We start from the raw sequence: 24,108 nt of genomic DNA on the forward strand, positions 1-24,108 counted from the left end.
TCCACAGCTGGTTGTTCGCCGTTTGCTCTCTCCTCTTACCCCCCCGAGGAGCAGTAATCACGCATGACGAGCAGGAAGTCTCTTGGGAAGACATCCTCCAAGCACGCACTCACACACTGTGTTACCTGTCTGATTATTACTGGAGAGGATTATGAGTGTATTAGCTGCTTTGCCTTTATCCTCCATGTTTCTGTCATGTCTTGCCAGGATATCTGTTTTCCATATTACAGAGAACAGAAGTCTTTGCTTTCATGAAACTAAAATCCTTCTTTTTATTTTCAGGAAGTGGAGAGGGAGATCTCCTTTCGGACAGAGTGTGGACTATACTACTCCTACTATAAACAAATGCTGCACGCCCCATCAATACAAGAAGGTATGCACTGTGATCGCAGGTTTGTATTCATGACAGTTGTCATTTCTTCACAAACACAACTTAGAGGGTCAAAATGATCCAAGATCTTTCCACTCCAACAAAATAGTGTGTGGAAAGAAAAGCTGAAGTGGATGTTACAAGAAGCTGTAGTGTCCAGGTGTTAATCGAAAAGTGGTGTGTGTGTGTGTGTGTGGGAGATACCATTGGTTCATCTACAAAAAAAAAATCACAGTCGGGTTTGAATCCCGGTGACCTCAAGGTCAGAGGTCATGTTTCCTGAATCTTGTGAGTGCAGTAACTTGAGTACAAGCTGACGTGGAATTTTTAAATGGATACCATACGTGTATCTACTTGGAGGCGGAGGGGCAGCGCTGGTGGCCGCCGGTATTTTTTTTAATCTATTTAGCCATTTACCAATTACCTGAGAATCATTCAAGCGTAAAAACATCAGCGAACTCGGGGGATGAACCCGTAGTGTGTTTGTGCATTAACTGCAGATCGCTGCCTCGGCTGCACATCCATGATGCAAAGGGATGCTCCTGATGATGATGATAAATAGACAGCGTGGAGCAGGTAGCATAAAACAACTTTAAAATCTCTAAAATGATTATAAATTGATATCTGAAGTAGTGTTTTTTTAACTACTGCAAGTCTCACACATAAGACCTGCAAAGTATCTCCTCTTGTTCCATATTTTGTTCCCTGACTCCCTCCCTGAAGTAATTCCCTTTCTTCTTGTCTTCTATTACTCCCTCCACCAATTCTCATCTACCTCACTCCCTCCATCGCTCTGTCTTCCTCCCTTCACTTTTCCCTCATTATCACACCCCGTTCAGTCCCATCTCCTCACTTACCGTAATTGTCGGGCTATAAGCCGCTACTTTTTGCACAAGCTTTGAACCCTGCGGCTTTTAGTCAGGTGCGGCTTTTCTATGGATCGTCTATGAGCGGATTTGTTTTGTTTGTTCCGCTGTTGTACGGCACTACGTTGCCTGGCGGAAGGATCGGAGTTCAAGAGTGGTATGTTAGTCACATGTCCATCCGCCAGGCAACGTAGTGCCGTACGAAGTAGCGCGAAAAACAAACTTCAAAGTAGCACTACGCGTTCAGCTGGAGGCGTGGATGATGAGCGGCGATAAACTTGCAAAAAGCAAGTTATGCCCAACTCCACCACTGGATTCTGACAGCGTGGGAAAGTGTGAAAACATCCACGATCACCAACGGATTTCGAAGGGCTGGACTGCTGCCTGATGGAGAGGAGGCTCTTCAGAAGGTGTTCGACTCTGACACTGACAATGAGGATTTCTTTGGTTTTGAAAGTGACAACGAAAGAAAGGAGCTGAGAGTGGATGATGAAGCCACCCTGAGCCTGTTCGTTTCCGACACTGGAGGAGAGGACTTTGGTGGTTTTAGTGCGCAGGAAGAAGAGAAAGATGGTGGTGAATGACTGACTTTTCTTCTTGTTAAAGCCGTGTCACTGCACCTGAGCCTAAAAGGTAGTCTGAATCTATTTTTCTGGTGTGCTGTAGGTTATTGTTATGTACTACATTTGTTACTCATTTATGAAGCACAGTACATGTTTTGTACTTGTAATTACCGCTACTTGTACACATACCCTAAAAGGTTATGCAAATATGTACCCATAACTTATTTTTCAAAATATTAATAAAAGTGGTGTGTCTCCAAACAGCCATCTCTTTCCTGACAATTCGATTTGTGCATATTCTCTTACATATGATAAGTCAACATTGAAACACCTGCGGCTTTTAGTCAGGTGCGGCTAATGTATGTACAAAACAGGATTTTCCCCTGCTTTTAGCTTGTGCGGCTAATATTCAGGTGCGCTCTGTAGTCCGGGAAATACGGTATTTATATCTCCTTCTCTTATTTGCCAAATCACAACAACAGTTGCCTCAAGGTGCTTTATGTTGTAAGGTGGACTCTACAATAATACAGACAGAGAAATTAGGAATATACAAGTGTTTCCATTACTATGTAAGTTTATTTTAAATAAAAAGAAAAAAAGTTTATTCAATAAATGAATTCAGGCCATTGACAATTTCATTCAGAGAGAGTTATTTTATCAATTTTGAAATAAATTTCATACTGAAATAAACAGCACTTACTTATCCAGCCTGCTGGAAACAGATTATTCCAATTTGGTTCCTTAATAAACTTTTGGCCTGTTTCCATCATGCCTGATCTGCTGCTCGGTGTCCTTCGCTCCTTCCTCTTAAATCCAGTCTATTCATTTTAAATAGTTGGAGTCACTCTGAAGGGAAACACAAGCTCCCAGCAGCCCAGCTCTCTGAGCTGATGAACGATGAGGCACATTTGCCTTTTTTGTACAAAACTGTGACTATCACCAGTCAGTGTGTTCAAACCAGCAGCAGGCGGTCAACAGGTGACACAGTGAGAACGATGTATGCAGGTAAACTCGAGCTTCCACCGAGCTCCTCGGTCATAATAATAATGATACATTTTATTTATAGGCGCCTTTAAGACCCTCAAGGTCACCTTACAATAACACAAGGTGGAACAGACAGAAGGGAAGCTGAAGAAGAGCGGAGTGTACGGTGGGGTGAGTATGTGTGGAAGATCGGATAGATATGGAGGAGCGAGCTTATGAAGCGCTTTGAAAGTGAGAAGCAGGATCTTGAAATTGACACGGAGGTGAACTGGGAGCCAATGGAGCTGTTTAAGAAGAGCTGTTCTATGTTCAGTGGATCTAGTTCTGGAGATAATACGAGCAGCTGTGTTTTGAACTAACTGCAATTTATGGAGGGATTTATGAGGTAGACCACAGAGAGGAGAATTACAGTAATCTAAACGAGATGTGACAAGAGCATTGATGAGTATGGAGGTACTGTTTGGAGTGAGCGAGGGACGAAGGCGGTTAATATTACGGAGATGAAAGTAGGAAGACCGAGTGATATTATTTACATGTGCTGTGAAGGACAGAGTGCTATCGAGGATGAGACCAAGACTCTTAACCTGAGGGGAGGGTGTGTCAGGGTTATCAATGGATAACGAAAGACTGGTTGGAACTGTAGTCAGTTTGGATCTGGTGCCTTAAAATGAATTGTTTTATTGCCATTAAGTTTAAGAGAGTTGTGAGTAAACCAGATCTTGATTTCACTTAAACAGTCTGAAGTGGATGTGGGTGGGAGAGTATATATCACAGAAACACACACAGGTTAGAGTCCAGCCAAATGTGTAGAGGTCTTTTCGGGGGAGTCCTCAGGCTCCTCTCGCTGCTGGTTCGGCTTCCACATAACAACTCGCTCCAAACACTCTTCGGTATAAATTTGCAAACTCTCCAGATCTTTGTCACAGTCCTCCAGAGAGCTGAACTTTGTGGAAATAAAGAATGTATTTTTATTATCTTTAAAGCTGTCTAGAAATAAACTGTCTGAAATGGCGGTAACCAGTGCCGTGCTGCCGTGGTCGATACCGCCGAGTCTTGTGTCACTACAGCATAGCATCACCCGGGACCTACAGTTTTTCTGTAACTTCTTGTTTTAGGAAGCTAGCTTTTGTTAGCACCTTCCTTTGTACATGGTTGCCAACACCAGGTGGCTCTCTCTATCCATACTTGTAAGGAAAAACTGTTTTTCACTCCATTATTTCCACCCGACCAAACAAATCACTGCACTTTTCTCATGATGCACAGTCTGGTCTGAGGGAAATTAGCCTAATTATTTTGTTCCCATTACCATGTGAAATTCCTTGTTGGAAATGTGCCTAATTTTCCACTAAGGCAAATAATTGAGCTGTAGTCTAATCAGTTGAGGAACTGGCTGACCTCCCTTCCCGTCCCTTTCTATGTTCCCTTGTTTTTCTGTCACAGCACAGCAGCTCGTTATCCTACTACTGTAGTTTTTTGGTGTTATGGATGAAGCGCTGAAGTGACGGCAGGTAATGGAAGAAGTGGGAAATGATAGGGATGGGCATAGGAAGAAAGTGAGAAAGGAAGCAATAATTGAAAAGGCAAGAAATGAAAGAAAAGGAGGGATAAGTGAAGGAAAGATGTAATGAATAAATGAGCTAAAATAGGAGAAAGAATCCAGATGAGCGAGCAAGGCAGGACACAGAGTCAGGTGGAAAAAGAAAGGCATGACAGCAAACGGCATAAATGAATGAACAAAGTCGAGTGGGTCATGCGTGTGGGTGGTAATGTGCACTTTGTTTATGCAAAACCGTGCTGGTTTTTATGGTTTTCCATGGATCAAGAACACAGCGGAAATCAGGCTGACACATCCCAGCCTGCAGCAGAAAGTCAGCCCTCGCTCCTCGCTCCATGTCACACTTTGTTTCAGTCAAACCCAGTACATGGTGATGATACTGCATGGAGTAACCAATATGGATTAATGCTATCAGTGCGCGCATCAGCTCATATAACACCAGCAGCAGTGTTTTCTGTGACAGAGTAATGTTAAAATGTCATTCTTTTCTATATGTTAGTGTTATTTTGCTAATTCTTGCCATCATTCCCTTCTGTAATAATGCCATTGCACCAAAGCAATTTAGAACATGTAGCAGCATAGCTTTAAAAGTCAGATGAGGCAAGAGACAAAACACCACTTCGTCAATCTCATTTGGAAGAGGAAAAAAGAACAAGACACAGCCTAACATAATCACCAACACTTTGTGCTTTCATTCTGACCTCCTGTGGTGGTATTAGTGATCCAGGTATATAGTGAAAGATCATTCCAGGTGTATTCCCTTTGAGTTTTTCATGTTAAAGTGGAGCTTTTACTTTCACTAGAGTATAAATAATTATTAATTATGTTGTACTTTTTTTTTCCTGTCTGAAAGAAGCCAGATTAGTTCGCTTCCTGTTCAACCAGCTTTCTTCTGATTGGCTGCACCTCATAAATAGGTCTATGTTTCTTCTCTTGAATATGTATGATGTCATGTCATGGAGCGGGGATATACCTAATACGGTAGTCTTACGTTGCCTGTCCCAGGAAGCCCCACCCACCCATTTGCCTTCTATAATTTTTCATGTGAGGCAGCCAGCCAATCAGTAGAAAGAGAAAGTTGGTTTAACGGGGGAGGAGCAAAAACAGCTCATTCTAGTCAGTGGATGAACCGAGGAGCTTCGCCATTCCCAGCATAGTCTAAAGATGAATTTAAAATGTGCAGAGGTAATGTAGTACAGTAGCTTTAAATCATGTGGCGAGTCCACAATAATAAAACCAAAAAACAAATATTAGGGAGACGCGTCTGACCAGCTAAAGCATGAAAAAGGAAAAGATTTGGTTAAAAATGAGCAAGAAGACCTAAACTTTAAATCTTTTTGAAGGATGTGAGAGCGGGACATAAAGTGAGGGGAGACGAGGGCCCCTTGCCTCTCCACTTTTGATGCCCTTGGCAGCTAAGTAGTAATAAACCTAAATTATAGTTTAAACCTCAATTACTGGAAAACAGAGGCTTTTTTTTCCCATTTAATGGAGAAGAAACCAGCTGTGTGCAAAACAATGATGTAATATGTCCTTTTAAATATTTCCCCGTTGACACATCCAGCATCCCACATTAGCATTCATTTGGAGTAATGTTTTTGGCAGCTTAGCAAATCTAAGTCCAATATTTACCTTCTTTTCCTCTTTGATGTGTTCCCACCAGCATCACATAAAAATATCTGGCTGTAAAAAGCTGCTAAGAGCTCGTCTATGTTCCACAGCAAGTCATTAACTTTGCCTGTCTTTGTCTGCTGAAAACCGCACTGACGGGAGGTGAGAGTGGACTGAAACAGTAAAGTTGCAGACCATCGAGCCCAAAAAGCGAGAGCACTTGAAATGCACTAAAGCAGAGGTGATGATAACGCTCTGTGGGTTTGTATTTATGAGCCACATCAGCCACACACTCAGTCAGAGGAAATCGATCGGTTACATACAGTGGAAATCCAGCAGTCCTTAAAGGTGCAATTTGTAAAACCGGGTCACTTTGTCATGATGCTTTTGTGTTTTTATTACTGAGTTAGTGGAAACTCGAGTCCTAGTTTGTAACAATTTATAAGCAGAATAATGAATAGTTCTGTCAAAAATGGCACATTTTTCATCTTCATGCACAGACGAGGTGCGTGGTCTTGGCCATTAAGTCTCAATTTAAGGCCCAAAGAGATGTCGATGCAAATGAAGAAGGTTGAGAAACCTAAATCAACGTATCCGAGAAATAACAAAAACTTTAAGTGTTGTCAAATCACCTCTCTTAAAAAGAAGATTTATATTTTTGGCTTTTTGCCGTTTTTTTGGTGGTGAGATGAGGGCTGACTAGCATCCAGGCCTCTACGGTGAGGATACACCCGTCTGTACACGGGGCGCATTTGTTACATTTTTAATGTTTTAAACCAAAAATCTTTTTTTCCCCTCAAAGCTCGTTTTTATTATTTCATGGGGGATGAAGTTGCCCCACAACCCATCTCCAAGTTTGAAGCGTTCCGAGTGTGCTTTGAGCAATGCAGGAATTTAACTTCAAACAGAACACGCTGTGTTTTTAGTGGTCGATGCAAATTTCCGACCCTGTTTTTTCTCTAATGGCACGAGTCTGAGCTAAATAAATGAGCCAGGTGAGCTTCGAGAAACATTAACACCCCTTCCTCCCTGGCTGTCATAAAGCCAATAATTATTATCAGTTTGTAAAAAAAAAATAATTAAAGAACGGGTGGCATTTTCAAATGGTGTGTTTGTGTGTGTGAATTTTGTGTTTGCAGGGCTCAAAGAAATGATCCATGACAACTTGACAGAATCCAAGAGGACCATTAACCTCTTGCAGCGAATGAATATCTACCAAGAGGTCTTTCTCAGTGTTCTCTACAGATTGTTGCCCATACAGGTAATACAACACTCACCTGTCATCTCGGCTGGTAACACACAAAAGATTAAAGACCTCAGCTACACCAGCTAGACTGTCTGGGACTTTTGTCATTTGTTCTGTTAATTAACACATCCTTTTTATGTGTAGGGGTGGGGGGAGAAAGTAAAGTCACTCTCCAGTGTTTTGAAAAATGTATTTTCTTTTGGCATTATTACTGTAATGATCGTAGTCAAATGAGGAAGTGTTTGAGGCGCAGTGGCGTTCCTTTGTTTTTTTCATCAGCTGTCTCACCGAGAGACAAGAATGTCAGGGAGTGAAATATCAGACACAACTCTGAAAATGCCACAGTGTTCTCGAGTGCCCGAGTCAGTCGCTGTCACTGTTGTCAACTCTGTGCATTCAATCGCGCTGCCTAATGAACTAATGGCTTCCCTTTGTGTATGTGTGTGTCTGTGTTTTTGTGTGTGTGGCCCAGTCATATTTGGAGCCCGTGTACTTTTATATTTACACAGTGTTCTCGCTCCAAGCTGTGTATGTGATCGCTTTGTACCTCACAGCGTGGCTTCTGTCTGGCTCCTGGCTTGCTGGTGCGCTCACCGGGGTCTGGTACATCCTTAACAGGTGAGTAATAACTATCTGTGTGCGTGACACAGTGAAGGAGGAGAGAGTTAGTCCCTTTCTTCTCGCACTTGACTCTGTCATGGCAGTTTTTCTCTCAATATAACAAAGAGTCCTTTTTTTATTTATTTTATGGATCAACTCTTAAAGGTGCAGTTGGTAATTTTTTTTTAAGGTTAGGTAACACAAAGAAAAGATATTGTACTGATAAATATAAATAGATTAGTGTGTATTTATATCTTCCAACAAATTGATGTTTTCATAAACGAACCACCCAAACAACAAAAAGCAGCAGCTGTTTATAAGCTAACATCATCCTAGCTAACATTAGGCTTGAAAGTCCTAAAAATCACACTTTCTCTAATAACAGTTTGATAACATTCTGACATCATCTGAGAGTTTTTTTTTTTTGTTTTTTTTGTTTTTTTACCAAGAGTCCAACGATATTATATCTACTTAAAAGACATCAAACAGTAGCTAACAGTAGCTAACAGCAGCTAACAGAAGCAGCTAACAACAGCAGTAGCTAGGGTTGCCAACTCCCTGAAAAATAAATAAGGGACACCTCGTGGCCAGGGCCGGGCAACCCAGTTGTCTTCACCCTTCCCAGTGTGGTAGCTCTTTTTTTGTGTGTGAAATTATTTTTTAACCATTTGACTTGAATTTGATTTAAGCAGATGCATATTCTTTGTGATATGACCATATGGGAAACAAATGATCATTTAGCCATTTATTTTTAGCTCAAAATGACAACATTAACACAGTAAAACAGGTCTCTTTCTTAAACAGAAGCCTGTCATGCTTAGCTTTTGAGAATATAAGTAAATCTTTCTTTAAAAGAACTCTGTCCTGCTTAACTTAAAATTATATAAATTAATAGAAAACAATAGAACAAAATCATTCTTGTAACTGTGCACATTTAGTGCATTTAGTACAACTGGCTTCAGTTGAGGTATTATTTCAGCTTTTCTAAAGCTAATCAGGTTTGTAAACCCACTTGTTCCCATGATTACGCATCATAACTCATCATCATTATTCATCTATGTATTACTTTTATGTATTAGTGATCTATTTGTTGTAATCATCTATCCTTGCAGTTGTTTATTACACAAAATAAGTTATATTATCACACTTCTGGCCACATAGCGCTGATATTCACTGCACATGCCCATATTAACCTTAACCAGAGGGTTTAAACAACAAACCAGTGTTTACATACCATATCTGCTTCTGCCGTGGCCTGGTGGACAAGAAATTGGTTAAGGGTTCCCCGAGCTTTCACGCCCCTCATGTTCTTCATGTGCCCACCACTAGAAGCATGCCTATGGAAAAAGTGCGCCGGCACACAGTGCAGTGCGCTTTAAAGGTGTTATGGTGTATTTTCCCAGCCAGGTGTTTCCCTTTTCCCATTCCTCCCAGTACTTTTGCAGCCTATTTTTCTTTCTCTGAGCGAACAAACATTGCTGCTCTAATGCTGGGCTTACACTGTGCGATTTTTGGCCCATTTTGAGACGATTTCTGAGTCGTGCGACCGATTTGGTGATCGGCCAGATTTTGGCCTTCATCGTGCGTCGTGTAGTATACGTGGGGTAACGAGAAGCGATTAACACCTCGAGCAGCTCCCGATCATCAATCGCTCGTGAGCCGCTCACACTGCTCACGCGCAAACACGTAAACGTCGGTGAAAAAGACGGTGCAGCTCGGCTGTGCAGCGTGTGATCTGGACACAAGTGATGGAGGCACAACTTGTAGAACTTTGGAAAGCTCATCCGAGCCTTTTCGATGTGGCATCACAAAATTATCACGACCACAACAACCGTGAAAATAGTTGGATCTACACTGCTGCTCATTCACAGCTGCCTGATAATGTTTTTCATTAGCAATTTAGCAAAGTTGATGGTGGTGGTGTGTCTGTGTGAGTGAAAGACAGAGAGAGAGAGCGACAGATTTTCTGTTATAACCTTCATGTTATGGAGGCACAGTGTGAGCACTCAGGTCGCATCAGAGCATCGGGCCGTATAGTGTGAGACCTGCATCGTGACCTACCAACTTCTAACCCCTGCGAGTCAATCGTGCAGTTTGAGCAGGAGCTGAATAACGTGACTGAAAATCGCACAGTGTCTGCCCAGCTTTAGGTGTACTGTCGTCCGAGACTTGCACCGCAGTGTCGGCGTTTGTTTCCCTGTTGGCCATGCTTCTTGTTGTGGTCATCTGTTGTCTTCCGGTATTTTCTCCGTAAGTGACCTTTCATCGACCAATGAGATGAGCAGTAATCTGAATTGTCATACTCGAATTGTCATAAGTGTGCTGTCAGCTCATTGGTCACAAAGCAGGAGAGGGGCTGGGAATTGTGTTTTCAAACAAAGCGTTAATTCCATTAAAAGTTATAGACTACTTTTGATTCTCACTGTATTACGGGACAAAGTGCGTCCCTTATTAGCTCAATACGGGACGTGTACTTTTGTTTCTAAATACGGGACGATTCCGTATTTTAAGGGACGGTTGGCAACCCTAGCAGTAGCTAACAGCAGTAGCTAACAGCAGCAGCTAACAGCAGCTAACAGCAGCAGCTAACAGCGGCTAATAATAGCTAACAACAGCTAGTAACGGTGGCAAAAACAGAAGCCTTACTGACAGGTATGCTAGTCTCAGAAACACACCTCAATATCAGTGTCATTGGTAAGAAGGGATGTTACTGACTCATACACACCTAGCATCACTCTTAGGTGACCACAACATGTTTGTCCTACAGCGACCACCATAGCTAGGATTATGCTTTTGAATTAAGAGGGTTAAAAAAGTCAGTACTATGTAATTTTTAGCTTCACATGACTAAGTGTGACTGAGGCTTTAGCCACCTGGTGATGGTTAGTCGGTTAAGTTGACAAAGTAGGTTAGCTCCCCTCCTTGAGTTTGGATGAAGCTCTCTGTGAGTCCAATTCCCTGCTGATGTTGATCCTTCATTAGATGGGTTTCTTCTAGCTAATCTTAGCTGATCTTGGCTTACCCGCCTACTTAATCATGACACATTGTTGAATGCTGAAAGCAGTAGCTCATTTGTTTCTTCACATATGCTGTCAGTAGTGAAATACCATCTAAAGCCCCAAAAGTTTTTTCTTTTCTTTCCTTATGTGAAGTTAAAATCAATTTCTTTGGTCTGAACCAGTCGTTTGTTGACATTGAAGTAAACTTAAGCGATTGCTTTGTGTTGCTCACTGTTGATACTGGGACGCTGGACCGCCACTTGGGAGTGAGCATAAATGTCACATTATTTGTATTTTTGTGGAATGTTTATCCCGAGTGTCTCACACACTGTGCAAATCAATCCACAGGCTGTGAAAGGCAACCGAGAGAGATGGGAAGGTCTCATTGTTTATGTTATATAACAAACCTTGTGTAGCAAACCTTGAAATTTTTGTCAAACCCAGAGTACATCCTACTAGGTTTCAGTTAAAAATCTCCCACAGATGGAAGAGAAGACTTAAGTTCGTATTTTGCATTCACTTCAGACCAATCGTCTGGATTTAGAAGTGATGGGCTGTAAATCCCAAACCGTGGGTGTTTGTTAGCTTGAAGCATCTATCGTCTTCATTTCTTAGATCCGTGACTTCAACACCTGAGCATATACATTATGCAAGTGATCAGTGGGGGTCATACTACACAGATGTTTGCAGGGAACATCAATAATCTGGTTACTCACACATGATCTTTAGCAGCAGTGTGAGCACGAAGGGTCAGAAAAGCTTAAGACATTTCAGGTTATGTGAGAGTCGTGTCCTGCAGAGTCTCCTCTAAACTTCTGCTCTTTACTGTAGTGTGAGCAGAGTTTTAAACACTGTGTTAGATGCACTGCACATCAGCAGCGGACTTCTTAATAGATCTGGAATATTGACAAAATATTTCATCCTTGTTTTTAGCTTCCTACCAGCTGGTTGTGCCTAATAGACGGCCTTCAAGCTGGCCTACACCCAAAAACACCAGCGGTGAGAGATTTCAAGTTTGGGTCCAAACATTAAGTAATGTCAGTGACATCATGTGGCTTCTGACATATTTGGCGTTATTGGTCAAAGAAAAGTTTCCAGGAGAGTTTTTAATTTCCCTGAATGTTTTTAAGCATTTCAAGAACAAATTTTATTTTCCTAATTTCTTTAGTTAGTTGTTTAATTTGTTGATCGAGGGGGTGATTAGCTCAGTGCACACTCAGCAACTTCTCAGTCACCACGCAGCCAAGCTTTGAAGCACTCTGAACTCTACTTTGTGGTCTATTTCAGTCTAAATGAGAATTTAATGTCAAAATTAAAATCCCTGCTATATGAACAAAGACTTAAAAGTAGCAATTAACACTAAAATTAAGTGTAATAAAAAATTAAGCTATCATTTGAGAGTGAATGCACTCATAGTCATCAGTATAATCAGACTTCTGGAATCTGGAAACCTATGGGCTCTGTGCATCTTTTGTATACAGTCTATGTGTAGGCCAGAATTTGCCAGTCCATCCTGAATATTGATTCAGCAGTTGCTTTTTTTTAATACGAATGTGTCAAATATATATAGATATTATTATTATTATTATTATAGGAAAATAAAGGCTTTAAATTCACGCAAGGAGTTGACTTGATGTTGCACAGGTGCTCACTCATGTCTGCTTGGTGAGTATCATGAGAATGAGGGTACAGTGAGTGGAAGAAGTGACTGACTGCCATAAATAAAGCACTTTGCTTCGTAGCTGAAAGTTGGTCGCTAGTGGACCTTCCAGGTTGTGTAGCTAATCCACTGACAAACCAAACAGACACAGTGCATGTACGGGACAAGCAGATCTAAATTCTTCTTTTGTTAGTTTGTGTTACTGGTGTGTGGATTTGCCTACTTTTCTGTACTGTTGGAAGTGCACTAAAGTTTAAACAGTCTCAAAAACCCTCCTGGCGTTTTCTCTGCTGTCCATTTGGAGCTGTAAACGCTGTACGACCTCAGAGCGCTTTGAAAACTGCCGCCATGATCTCAGGATTTAATTTTTTTTCTTTTTCTCAAGCCACCAGAAGTTCCAAACTTCTGTTAGGTTTCCTTCACGGTGTTTAGCTGAAACGGTTTAACACCATCTCTCCATCGCTTCATCAATCATTCTCCTTTCAGGGTAGATACTACTCGTGTAGAGTTCACCATCTCCCTCAGAGAGAACTGGTCTTTGCCCTTCTTAGCGCTGCAGGTCGCCGCTATCACCTGTTACCTCAGACCCCAGCTCACCACATTACAGCAGGTAAGCGCAGAGCTATAGCCCAAGCTCGCCACATAGATCAGCCTGATGAGGCGAGCCACTCAATAATTTAGAAGTACAAGCAGCACAGAAGAAATGTGATCAGGCAGTGTGGCTGTAGTTATGCAGATTAATCGTCTAACCCTGTGTGCGCGCGTATGTTTGTGTTTCCTCCTCAGAAGGTGATGGTGTGGCTGATGTATGTGACGACGTTCTGTTTCTGTCTGACCTGGCAGTTCAACCAGTTTATTCTACTGGTTCAGGCTCTCGTCATTTACACCCTGGACTGCGGTGACTTCTTAACAACTACACAGGTAAGAAGGACCAGATATTTGCAGGTTTCTAGCTTCTGGTTATAGTTTCATGTGTCCCGATCAGTGGCACTGAGCTTTTATAGGTGCTAAAAAATTTGACATATATTAAACACTAATATGTTATAAAGTGTAACAGCTGACTTTAGGTGTCCTGGCAACAATTGTCTGTTTTTCCATTGTTGAGCTATGAGAAAAATCCTTTCGGTCTGCAAGTAATTTGTTGCAGAGCTGAGTTAGTGAGACTCATATTGAGCTATCTTTCTGTACTCATAGTAGATATGTTATCTAAAGTCTGAAGAGTAGGCAGAGATAACAGAGTTGATGGGGTTAGATTGAGGTTGAGGTGAGGTTTTGCATCATGAGAGGTGAGAAAAGGTGAAGAGAAGCTGAAATAATCAAAACACTTGCATTGATTGGAAAACAAGAAATGTTACTTTCCTGGGAATCTATTCCTGAGGGTTGGAAGGACAGACATATGTTCACGCACAGTTCACCCGCTTTACAAACACCAGAATTTTCTATTCCTCACTTGCTCGCAGCTGTGTTTGCAATGCAGATAGTTTCTGTCTTATTTGCTCAAACTATCCCTCTCTTATACATTTTCACTCGTGTGCAGTGGAGGTGAGTAGGATTTGATTTGTGGCGCTCACCTCATTAAAAAACCATGATGTCCAACTGAAATTGGAATTCTTACTTTGTTTGTAAGAAAAAGAACAATAAGTGGAACATTTATTGCAACACACCAGGTGTATTTTTGTTTGTTTTATCTCATGTTTTAAAACGTATCCCACAGCCTTGCTTTTATGCAGCTTAACTCAGGTAGTTGTACAGGTAGCTGGAACACCTATGGAGCGTTCCTGCTTGTTGAATCTCAGGTGGTGGCCTAGGGCCTGCTGTAAGGTCACCAGCTGGAAGCCACTTCTCACTGATGTTTTGCTGTGTTAGGCCCGGAGCATGCTGCATACCTCTGCGTGTGGTGTTCATAGAGACAGAGCTGCTGCTGCTGCTATTGCCAGCACACAGAGAGAGAGTGCACCTGGAAAAAAGTCGGCTTTCTCACAAAGTTCTGCTGACTTTCTGACTTTCCTCCACCCTCTTCTTTTTAACATCCAAATGTGCAAATAACTATTAAATAATATTTAGGCTACATCCATTTGTGTCTGGGATATTTTCAGATACATTTGGTCTGCAAGAGGCCGTGCGAGTCTTGCACAGTTGAGGAAAGCAGTGTTTTCAGCCTTGTTTCCAGAACATCTCCAAGTGGACAGGCAGCAGCAGGGACATCACCCTATTATCCCTGCAGCTGGCTCTGTGATACTTTTTCCCTCCACATTGTTTCTCCTCCTCTGCGTTCTCTGTCAGCTGCTTTCTGGCCTCTTTTAACTTAACTCGGGGAAACTCCAGTAACATGCAGGTCTCCATATGTGCATCTCTTCCTTCCAATTTCCAGTCAGGATGGTGGTCCTATTCTTGGCTGATTGATATGTTAGAGGCTGGACATGTCTGAGGTGACCAGCTCCATGGATTCATGGCGTTTTGCTGGCTTCAAGGTTTATGCCAGTTTCTGCATCACCAGGTCAATTAGCTTCAAAAACCTCAGAGAGAGGAGAGCGGAGCCAAAGCTGTGCATCTTAAAGTTTTTCATCCTCCAACTTTTCTATTGTTACACCTTTCCAGTTATTTATGGTAGATTAACATTCATTTTACGTCTGGGCTGATGTAGCCTCGGTATACTGTGTGGCCTTTACTTGCTAGCATTCCCCAAGCCTCATGTTGGCCCCGTCATTATTTAAAGAGTGTGTCGAGTACGGTGGCTGGAGGTGAAAAGCTCGAGAAAAAAATAACTAGTTTTTAACTGGCAGAACAAGGTGTAGTGGTTGACACATTCATCTAACGTGTGATTTAGGACAGATTCCTGTTTTAATTCTGAGAGGAAACACAAACCCAACCTCAGCGGGCCACAGGATCTAATGGGAGGCCAGTTTAAATGGGAGGGTTACATCAGGTAGTGAATCCTTTGCCAAATCAAATACGCAGATGTATCTGCTGCTTCGGAAATAAAGGACGGGCTAAAAGAACTGTGACAGCAGTGAAAAGGACACACCAGGAGGGAAATGAGAGGAGTGGAAAATAAATGCTCAGTGCGTCACAGGAAGGCCTCCAGCAGCAAAACGAAGGGATGGGTCAGGGTCACCTGATCCAGCCTTAACCATAAGCTTTGTCATTTTTATCAGAGGGTGTCTGTCTCCTGAATCCAAATGAGAATTCAGATATCTGAAGGCTCTAACTTCCATTCTTTTGGAAATTCTAGCTGTCACAAATAAGTCGGCAGTCGGAGTGTGAGGTGCTCTTTAAGGATGAGATTATAATGTCTTTATAATATTAACATGTTCTTTGATTTTTTTGCAACCTTGTTAGAATCCATAGCATGCTGCTGTTTTATTTAAAAACAAATGATTTCAACCATACACACAGTCTACGGTCTTCTTTCATTGGTCCACTTTTGGACCAGGCTGTCAAGTCAACACTCACTCGCTTCTTCTTTACGTTGTTGGTGTGTTTCTCCAGGTGACTACGCTGTACCTCGTTCAAGTGAGCAGCCTGCTGAGTGTGTGGTTCCTCCAGTTCTGTAACTCCATGATACTGGGATCACTGGTCCTGAGCTTCATAGTAGCCGCGCTCTTCATCAGACATTGCCAGGTAAGCGTTATGAGTGATGGGTACGAAGAAGAAAAGTCTGAGATTAGAGAGGGTAAGGATTTGGAAAAAACAGAGCGCTGACACTAAAAGAGTCATGGTGGTGGAAACTTGTTGACACACAGGTAGAAGATTATCTTTTACATTTTGGTTGAAATCTGCGTGCTGCAGATGGTGTTTGCAGAAGATAATTTGTATGCTGGAGAAACAGTTTCCTGTCAGGTCTGAATGTAATTTAGTTCAGTCTTATCACAGTAACTTTTGCACAAACATTTAATGTGACAGGATGAAAGGTTGAGATTCAGGAGTAGGGAGATAAGTATTTAAATTCCTAAAATAAATGTTATTTTAGGAATGACATGCACTAATTGCAAAAGCTTTGCTTTTAGCAGTCTTTCACAGATCTGTGCTCACATGTCTTGGACTTAAGTCATGCTTAGATGATGAATCTGGTGGCTTTACACTGAACATGCAGCTTACCTTGGACTGAACACCAGCCTCTCGACATCATAAGCATATCTACGGTCAGCAAATTGATGTAATATTTTGGTGGTTTGAAGAAAAATCTCAGCTGTAACTAATGAATGATAATGTCCAGATTTTTGGCTGCAGTCTGGTTATTTGGCAGGCAGGTGTCTGTACTCACTGGCACTGTGCTGCAGTTCAGGCTCGGGGTGTTTTAGATTCAGAAAATGCATATTTTTAGGGAAATATTCTTAGTTAAGCAAAGCCATCAAGAATATAAAGGATTTTATTTCTGTGAGTGAAGTAAGAACTAAATACCACGTGCCTGTGCACTGCTGTACATGGGCTGTTCCTTGTGTTTTCATAGCATTGCCCTAATCTTCTGGACAAATTTGGCAGTCATTTGATAACATGCATAAACTGCTGGGAGACCAACAGAGGTGCAGAAAGGTTTCAAAAGAAAGTAGATTGAATCTTTTTATGGCTTTGATGGTTCTGCTTGTACTTGGATGAAATTGCCATGCCCAGTGTATTGTTGTCGACCCTGACTCGCCAGCAGGGTAGTGCGTATTTTGGCCAAATGGATTTTTCAGTTTAACACAGTGATTCACATTTGGAAACAATTAGACTTTCTTTCAGAAACTGTTGTGATTTCCTCCTTCATCATCATGTTTTTAGAATCAAAGTAGGAGCTGCAGGGACCTTTCCTTGCTCCAGGCCCTGCTGTTTCTTTGTTGCTTTTTTCCACTATGATAGTCAGTTTATTTTTAATGTTAAAACTGTAAAATTCTATTTGGACTTCAATTCAATTCAATTTTGTTTATACAGCAGCAAATCACAACAACAGTCGCCTCAAGGCGCTTTATATTGTAAGGTAGACCCTACAATAATACAGCAGAGAAAACGATTAGTTATGTCTATAACTTCTGTTCCCTGAAGGAGAGGAACGAGGTACAACACATAAGTATGGGATATCACGCCCTCGCGATATCACGCCCTCGCGTGTCCTGGCTGAAGAAACCTTTATTCACGCCTTTACGGCAGATGACGTGTGATGACACGCGCAAGGCCCCGCCCGCACATATAGCCGCTGCCATCACCGTCATCCCTCAGTTCGATAGCCGCTCTTCACCGAGCCAACTGCTCAGTGGGGCCACCCTGTGTTGTACCTCGTTCCTCTCCTTCAGGGAACAGAAGTTATAGACATAACTAACCGTTCCCTTTCAGTCGATTCACTCGGTACAACACATAAGTATGGGACCTATATACACGCCCCGCAGAGCAGCCACCGAACCGGAACGGGACCACCACATCCTTAGTGAGTGGTAGACCCAGCAGAAAGGACAGCATGAGCCACCGAAGGGGCTGTAACGTCCAACCGATAAAACCGCACAAAAGTGTGCGGCGACGCCCAATTAGCCGCTGCACAAATATCAGCCACAGGCACCCCTCTAAAAAGAGCCCATGAGGTCGCCATCCCCCTGGTGGAATGAGCTCCCACCCCGTGGGGCAACGCAAAACCTCCGGTGCTGTATGCCAGCGAGATAGCTTCTACAATCCAGTGGGACAGCCTCTGTCTGGACAGAGCTCTACCTCTATTCGGATTAGCGAAGCAGACAAACAACTGGTCACACAAACGCACATCCCGAGTGCGCTCAATGTAGGTGCGTAGCGCACGCACCGGACAAAGAGAATGCACCCTCCTCTGCTCCTCAGATTCAAAAGGAGGGGAGCAAAAGCTCAGCAACTCAAACTCCATTGAACTATAAGATGCAGGCATGACCTTGGGAAGATAGGCGGCATTCGGACGCAATACGACCTTGCGGCCATCAGGAGAAAACTGTGTGCAGGCAGGATGCACAGACAGCGCATGAAGGTCCCCCACTCGCTTCGCCGAGGCCAAAGCGAGAAGTAATGCGGTCTTATACGAAAGAAGTTTCATATCTACCGACTCAACGGGTTCAAACGGAGGGCCACAAAGGGCCTCCAGCACCAAAGACAAGTCCCAAGCCGGGACACTGGACTTAAGCACGGGCCTCAGCCGGCGAACCCCTTTCAGAAAACGCACGGCGAGGGGATGCGCACCTGGTGTCACCCCGTCAAAACCGATATGACAAGCAGAAATAGCCGCTAAATAAACCTTGATCGTCGAAAACGAAAGGCCTTTATCCAACAGCTCCTGCAGGAATGTCAAAACATCCACAATAGAGCACTGAAATGGGAGAGTGTGGCGGTCCTGGCACCATCGCTCGAAGGCTCGCCATTTGTAAGCGTACAAGCCTCTAGTAGACGAGGCCCTGGCGCTCTGAATCGTCGCTACCACACTAGGTGGCAGACCCTTAGCAACCAAGTTTAACCTCTCAGCAGGTAAGCATGAAGGTGCCACAGATCCGGGCGCGGATGAAACACTTCCCCCCCCGCCTGAGAGAGGAGATCCCTGCGGAGAGGAAGCTGCCAAGGACTTGCTGCAAGCAGGCTGATTATTTCTGCATACCACGACTTCGCGGGCCACCAAGGGGCCACCAGGATCAGAGAGAGGGAATGCCGACGCACCCTCTCCAGAATTGGAGATATCATTTCCACTGGGGGAAATGCATACAGGAGCACGTCTGGCCATTGGTGCGCTAGCGCGTCCAAGCCCAAGGGTGCATCGTGGTCGATTATGGAGAAGTACAGGGGGCAGTGAGCATTCACCCTGGAAGCAAAAAGATCTATTTGCGCCTCGCCAAATAGATCCCAAATCCGAGCCACTATTGAAGGGTGTAACCTCCATTCTCTCACCAGAGGACCCCCCCTGGAGAGAAGGTCCGGCCCCAGGTTCAGGTGGCCCGGGACATGGGTGGCTCTTAGAGTCAGAAAATGAACACTGCACCATAACAGCAGAGAGCGAGACAGCTGCAACAGGGGAAGAGAGCGTGTTCCTCCCTGCCTGTTTAAATAAGACACCACTGTTGAATTGTCCGTCCTGACTAAGACATGCTGGCCCTGCAGGACTGGACGGAAACGCTTTAGAGCTAAGAACACTGCTAACAGCTCTAAGTGGTTGATGTGCAGCTGGCGCTGAGCCGCGGACCAGATCCCTCTCACTGACGCACCCTCGCACAGCGCTCCCCACCCACTTAGGGAAGCATCTGTGGACACCACCTTGCGAAACAACATCCTCCCAATCCGAGAGCCCTGGTGCAGTAGCCCGGGCTCCCTCCAAGGACGGAGAGCTAGCATGCAAGACGCAGTTACCGGCAGCCTCCTCCGGAGGTGACGCGAAGCACACAAACGGTGAGAGAGAGTCCAGCGTTGAAACGCTCTCATTTTCAACAGCCCAAGCGGCACTACGGCGATCATAGATGCCATCATGCCCAACAAGCGCAATATCGTCTGGAAACGCAGTCTGCGTCCCAGCTGAAATTGAGCGAGGCAGCGATGAAACGCGGCCACTCTGTGCTCTGACAACTGTGCGCGGCTGGAAAGAGAGCATATTTCCAGACCGAGAAAAGCGATCTGTTGACCTGGGATTAGCGAGCTCTTCTGAAAGTTCACAGAGAACCCCAGTGTCTGAATGTGTGACAGAACCCGCGACAGCTGCGTCTCCGCCTGTTCTCTGGAGCAAGCCACGAGAGCCCAGTCGTCCAGGTAGGCCAAGATGCGGATGCCCCTCTTCCTGAGGGGCGCTAGCGCTGCCTCGGCACATTTCGTAAAGGTGCGGGGAGCGAGCGACAGCCCGAACGGCAGCACTAGGTATTCGTAGGCTACGCCCTCGAATGCAAACCTCAGAAACTGCCTGTGTTTCGGGTGTATAGCGACATGAAAATAAGCATCTGTTAGATCGATTGTCGCAAACCAATCTCCCGGGCCGACTGCACTCAGGAGCTGTCTGAGTGTTAGCATCTTGAACCTGTACGTTCGCAGGTACGTGTTCAAGACTCGCAGGTCGAGGATGGGACGAAGCCCTCCCCCTTTCTTCGGAATGACAAAATAACGGCTGTACCAACCTTTGTCCGTCTCCGAAGCGGGGACCACCCGTATTGCTCTCTTCTGTAATAGCGCCTGTATTTCCTCTCTGAGTACCAAGGCTGCCTCGGGGTTGACAATCGTGTTCACGACTCTTTGGAAACGAGGCGGCTTGACCCGGAACTGCAACCGGTAACCCATGGCAACGGTTTGCAGCACCCACGGAGAGGGGGCGCAAGCGCGCCACTGAGGGAAGTGAGCAGCCAGCCGGCTGGCCTGCAGCACTGACGGCGGGGCGCCGTCGCCCCCCAGTGTGTCTGCAGGGGACTGCATCCCCTGCCTGACCTGGCTCATTTCGCCTGCAGGTTGAGCATTTGAGATTGTTTGAGAGTAAACAACACTCTTTATTGATTGCAACATGGGAACATGTACATTTATACATTTTGTTGGGTGCACCTTTTCCGGGGCATAACAATGAAAAACAGCGGGAACACTCGATGTGGTCGCTTGAACATTCAACACATCTGAACCGTGTGCAGGGGTTATGTGCTTGGGAGACCGCGATAGGGAAGTGCAGCGCCTTCTGGGGCTGACAACCTGAACAGAACTTAAGCGGCACCTCTTGTGCGGCAACAGAGGGGTAAGAGCAGCGTCTCCCTGCTGCCGGATCCCTTCCCCACTCGCAATCACAGCTAGGAGGGCTGAGGCTTCTTCCTCCTGGGCGTCGGGTCCCGTCGGGGGCCCGGGGGAGGGCCTTTGCCCCAGGCCGACTGGCGTGGAGCTCGGGCCGGAGTACGTGCTCTCGCCGGCGGCCCTCCCACTCCAGCAGTGGGCGCCGGTCTCTTGCCAGCTGTCAGAGGAGCGGCGGGCCTGTGAGAGCTAGCAGTGGGCTTGGGCTGGGGCTGGCGTCTGGGGATGATGTCGCGCAGAGCTTCCGTCTGCTTCTTCCTCAGATCGAATCTAGCCTGAATGGCTTCAAGTGAATGTCCGAATAACCCAGCCGCAGACACTGGTGCGTCCAGATACACAGCTCTGTCTCTATCAGGGACGTCGGAGAGGGTCAGCCACAGGTGCCTCTGCGCCACCACTGTCGAAGCCATCCCTCTGCCCAGGGAGAGCGCTGCACAGCGAGACGCACGGAGGATGTAATCCGTGGTGACTCTAACCTCGTTAAGAAGAGGTGACAGCGGGCTGTCCTCCGGAACCAGCGATCCAAGCTCCGCCAGGCACATTGCTTGGTACGTCTGGAGCATGGTGACGGAGCTCATGGCTCGAGCGGTGCCGGCCTGAGCCCGATAAATCTTCTCCAGCTGCGAGGCCGAGAATCTGCAGTGCTTGGACGGCAGAGTTGCGGGGCCACCGACACCATGGTTATGGGACGGGGCCAGATAAGCAGCCAGAGACGGCTCCATAGGGGGTGGGTTAGCTAAACCAGCTCCCTCGGCGCCGTCCAATTCCATGTACTGTCCATAGCCGGGCACAGTGACGCGGGTAGACAGAGGTTTGTCCCATGACGCTGTTAGCTCGCAGAGAAAGTCTGGGAACATGGGGAGGCAGTTTTTGGCCGTTGCGGGCTCCGGTGGAAGGAAAAAACCCGCAAACCGCGACGGCTTCCGAGCTGGTGGAGGAGAGGGCCAGTCCACCTGCAGCTTCTCAGCGGCACGGCGAAACAGGGAGAAAAGAGAGGTGTCATCGTGGCCGACCGGCGCAGCAGCGGCGGCATATTGGGTCGACAATGAGCTCTCCTGCTCATCCTCCGACAAACCATGGATGTCCAGGCCGATGTCCAGCACGTCATCGTCTTCCTGGGGAGCGCTGGCGGGCTTCAACCCAGGCTGAAGCCCGTCAGCGCTCCTGCATGGTTCCGGTTCGTCATCGGCTAACCCGTCAACGTATTCCATGTGGTCAGCCCAGCTAATCGCGGGGACATCGACCTGAAAATTTTCGTCTTCGGACTCGGACGAAGCCGGGGCTCCAGACTCGGAAAGAAGAGGGTCATGCCGTGCGACAGCCGAGCGTCCCAGCACTCTTTCCACAAACGTCACCCGTCTTTCCAGGGTCGAGCGTTGGAGCTGGCGACAAAACGCACAAGCTTCGGGCTCCGTCAACGCTCTCCTAGCGTGGACGATCCCCAGGCAGACAGGGCAGGCATCGTGCTGGTCGCTGTCGTGCAAAGAGAAACCACATCCCTGAGGACAGGGGCGAACAGAAGATTTCTGCTTTGCTCGCTTCGGTTTGGAGTCCATTCCCAAAACGCAAAGCGAAACGCTGCACAAGAAAAACTTGAAAATAGCGCTCCGCGGGCAGCCTACGCACCAGCTGGGCGGTGGAGGCTAACACCAACAGGGGCAGTTAAGCTAGGTTCAAGTTGGCAGACAACGGAGCTAACTAGCAGTAGCTAGCTAGCCCAACTCAGCAGAGGTGTTCTCAGCGAGGTGAAGAGCGTAAGAACTGAGGGATGACGGTGATGGCAGCGGCTATATGTGCGGGCGGGGCCTTGCGCGTGTCATCACACGTCATCTGCCGTAAAGGCGTGAATAAAGGTTTCTTCAGCCAGGACACGCGAGGGCGTGATATCGCGAGGGCGTGATATCCCATACTTATGTGTTGTACCGAGTGAATCGACTGAAAGGGAACCCAAACCATCATACATATAAGCAGGTGTGTTGGCGACAGTGGGAAGGAAAAACTCCCTTTTAACAGGAAGAAACTTCTGGCAGAACCAGGCTCAGGGAGGGGTGGGGCCATTTGCTGCGACGGGTTGGGTGAGAGAAGGAAGACAGGATAAAGACATGCTGTGGAAGAGAACCAAAGATTAATAATAACTAATGATTAAATGCAGAGAGGTGTATAAACACATAGTGAGTGGAAAATGTGACTGAAGACTCATGGGAATCCCCCAGCAGCCTACACCTATTGCAGTGTAACACCAACCTTATAAACAGTACTCTAATCTATTATCAATGGTCATTGATCAGTGGTTGTTGATCAATGGTGATGACAATTTGCAAAAATAATGATCAATATTAATGGTCAAGAATCTGAACTCACAGCCCACTGTTCATCAGTGGTGCTGGTTTCAGTCATTGTTCAAAGGTACTGTTTATAAGGTTGGGTAAACCTGCAGTCAGCTGAGACTGAAGAAGTCACTTGGATGAGTCACGAAACGTTTCTCCCACTGAAAACGTTACATCCAGATGAACAGAATTAACTTTTTGGGATTTCCTTTCCTGGATGATTGAGCGTGCATCAAGACATCTGAGACAGGATATTTCAAATTTTAGAGACATTGTGCAAGTGGAAGAAAGCATTCCTAATTTTTGTTTAATATGTGCATTGAAGGACATGTCCTGGTCAAAAATGACTCCAAGGTTCTTCACAGTGTTACTGGAGGCCAAGGTAATGCCATCCAGAGTAAGAATCTGCTTAGATATTTTTAAGATTTTTAGGGCCGAGTACAATAACTTCATTTTTTGTGCACTTCGTCTTTATGTCTTTAAGACATTCCTGCAGTTTAACTACTTGGTGTTAAACGTCTATCGTTTCATTTTACGCTATCGTTTGTTTCGCGGTGTCACAAAATAAGCTGTTTATGGCAATATTTTTTTCATGGTTTTGATGTC

At 45.2% G+C, this 24,108-nt stretch overlaps 1 protein-coding gene across 1 annotated transcript in view; it reads left to right on the forward strand.

The window, feature by feature from the left end:
• The window catches only part of dpy19l3 (dpy-19 like C-mannosyltransferase 3), a 66,534-nt gene that overhangs the window by 14,292 nt on the left and 28,134 nt on the right, over positions 1-24,108 (forward strand). The window contains exons 4-9 of the mRNA XM_085351159.1: positions 283-373; positions 7,089-7,210; positions 7,668-7,813; positions 12,941-13,064; positions 13,241-13,375; positions 15,944-16,075. Coding sequence (XP_085207285.1) covers positions 283-373; positions 7,089-7,210; positions 7,668-7,813; positions 12,941-13,064; positions 13,241-13,375; positions 15,944-16,075 — 750 coding nt within the window. The remainder of the gene's footprint in view (positions 1-282; positions 374-7,088; positions 7,211-7,667; positions 7,814-12,940; positions 13,065-13,240; positions 13,376-15,943; positions 16,076-24,108) is intronic.

The sequence above is a fragment of the Diplotaxodon limnothrissa genome, linkage group LG1, assembly GCF_057381915.1.
Source record: "Diplotaxodon limnothrissa isolate DT_005_m linkage group LG1, D_limnothrissa_male_GT1.1, whole genome shotgun sequence".
In the NCBI taxonomy this organism is placed as follows: Eukaryota; Metazoa; Chordata; class Actinopteri; order Cichliformes; family Cichlidae; genus Diplotaxodon; species Diplotaxodon limnothrissa.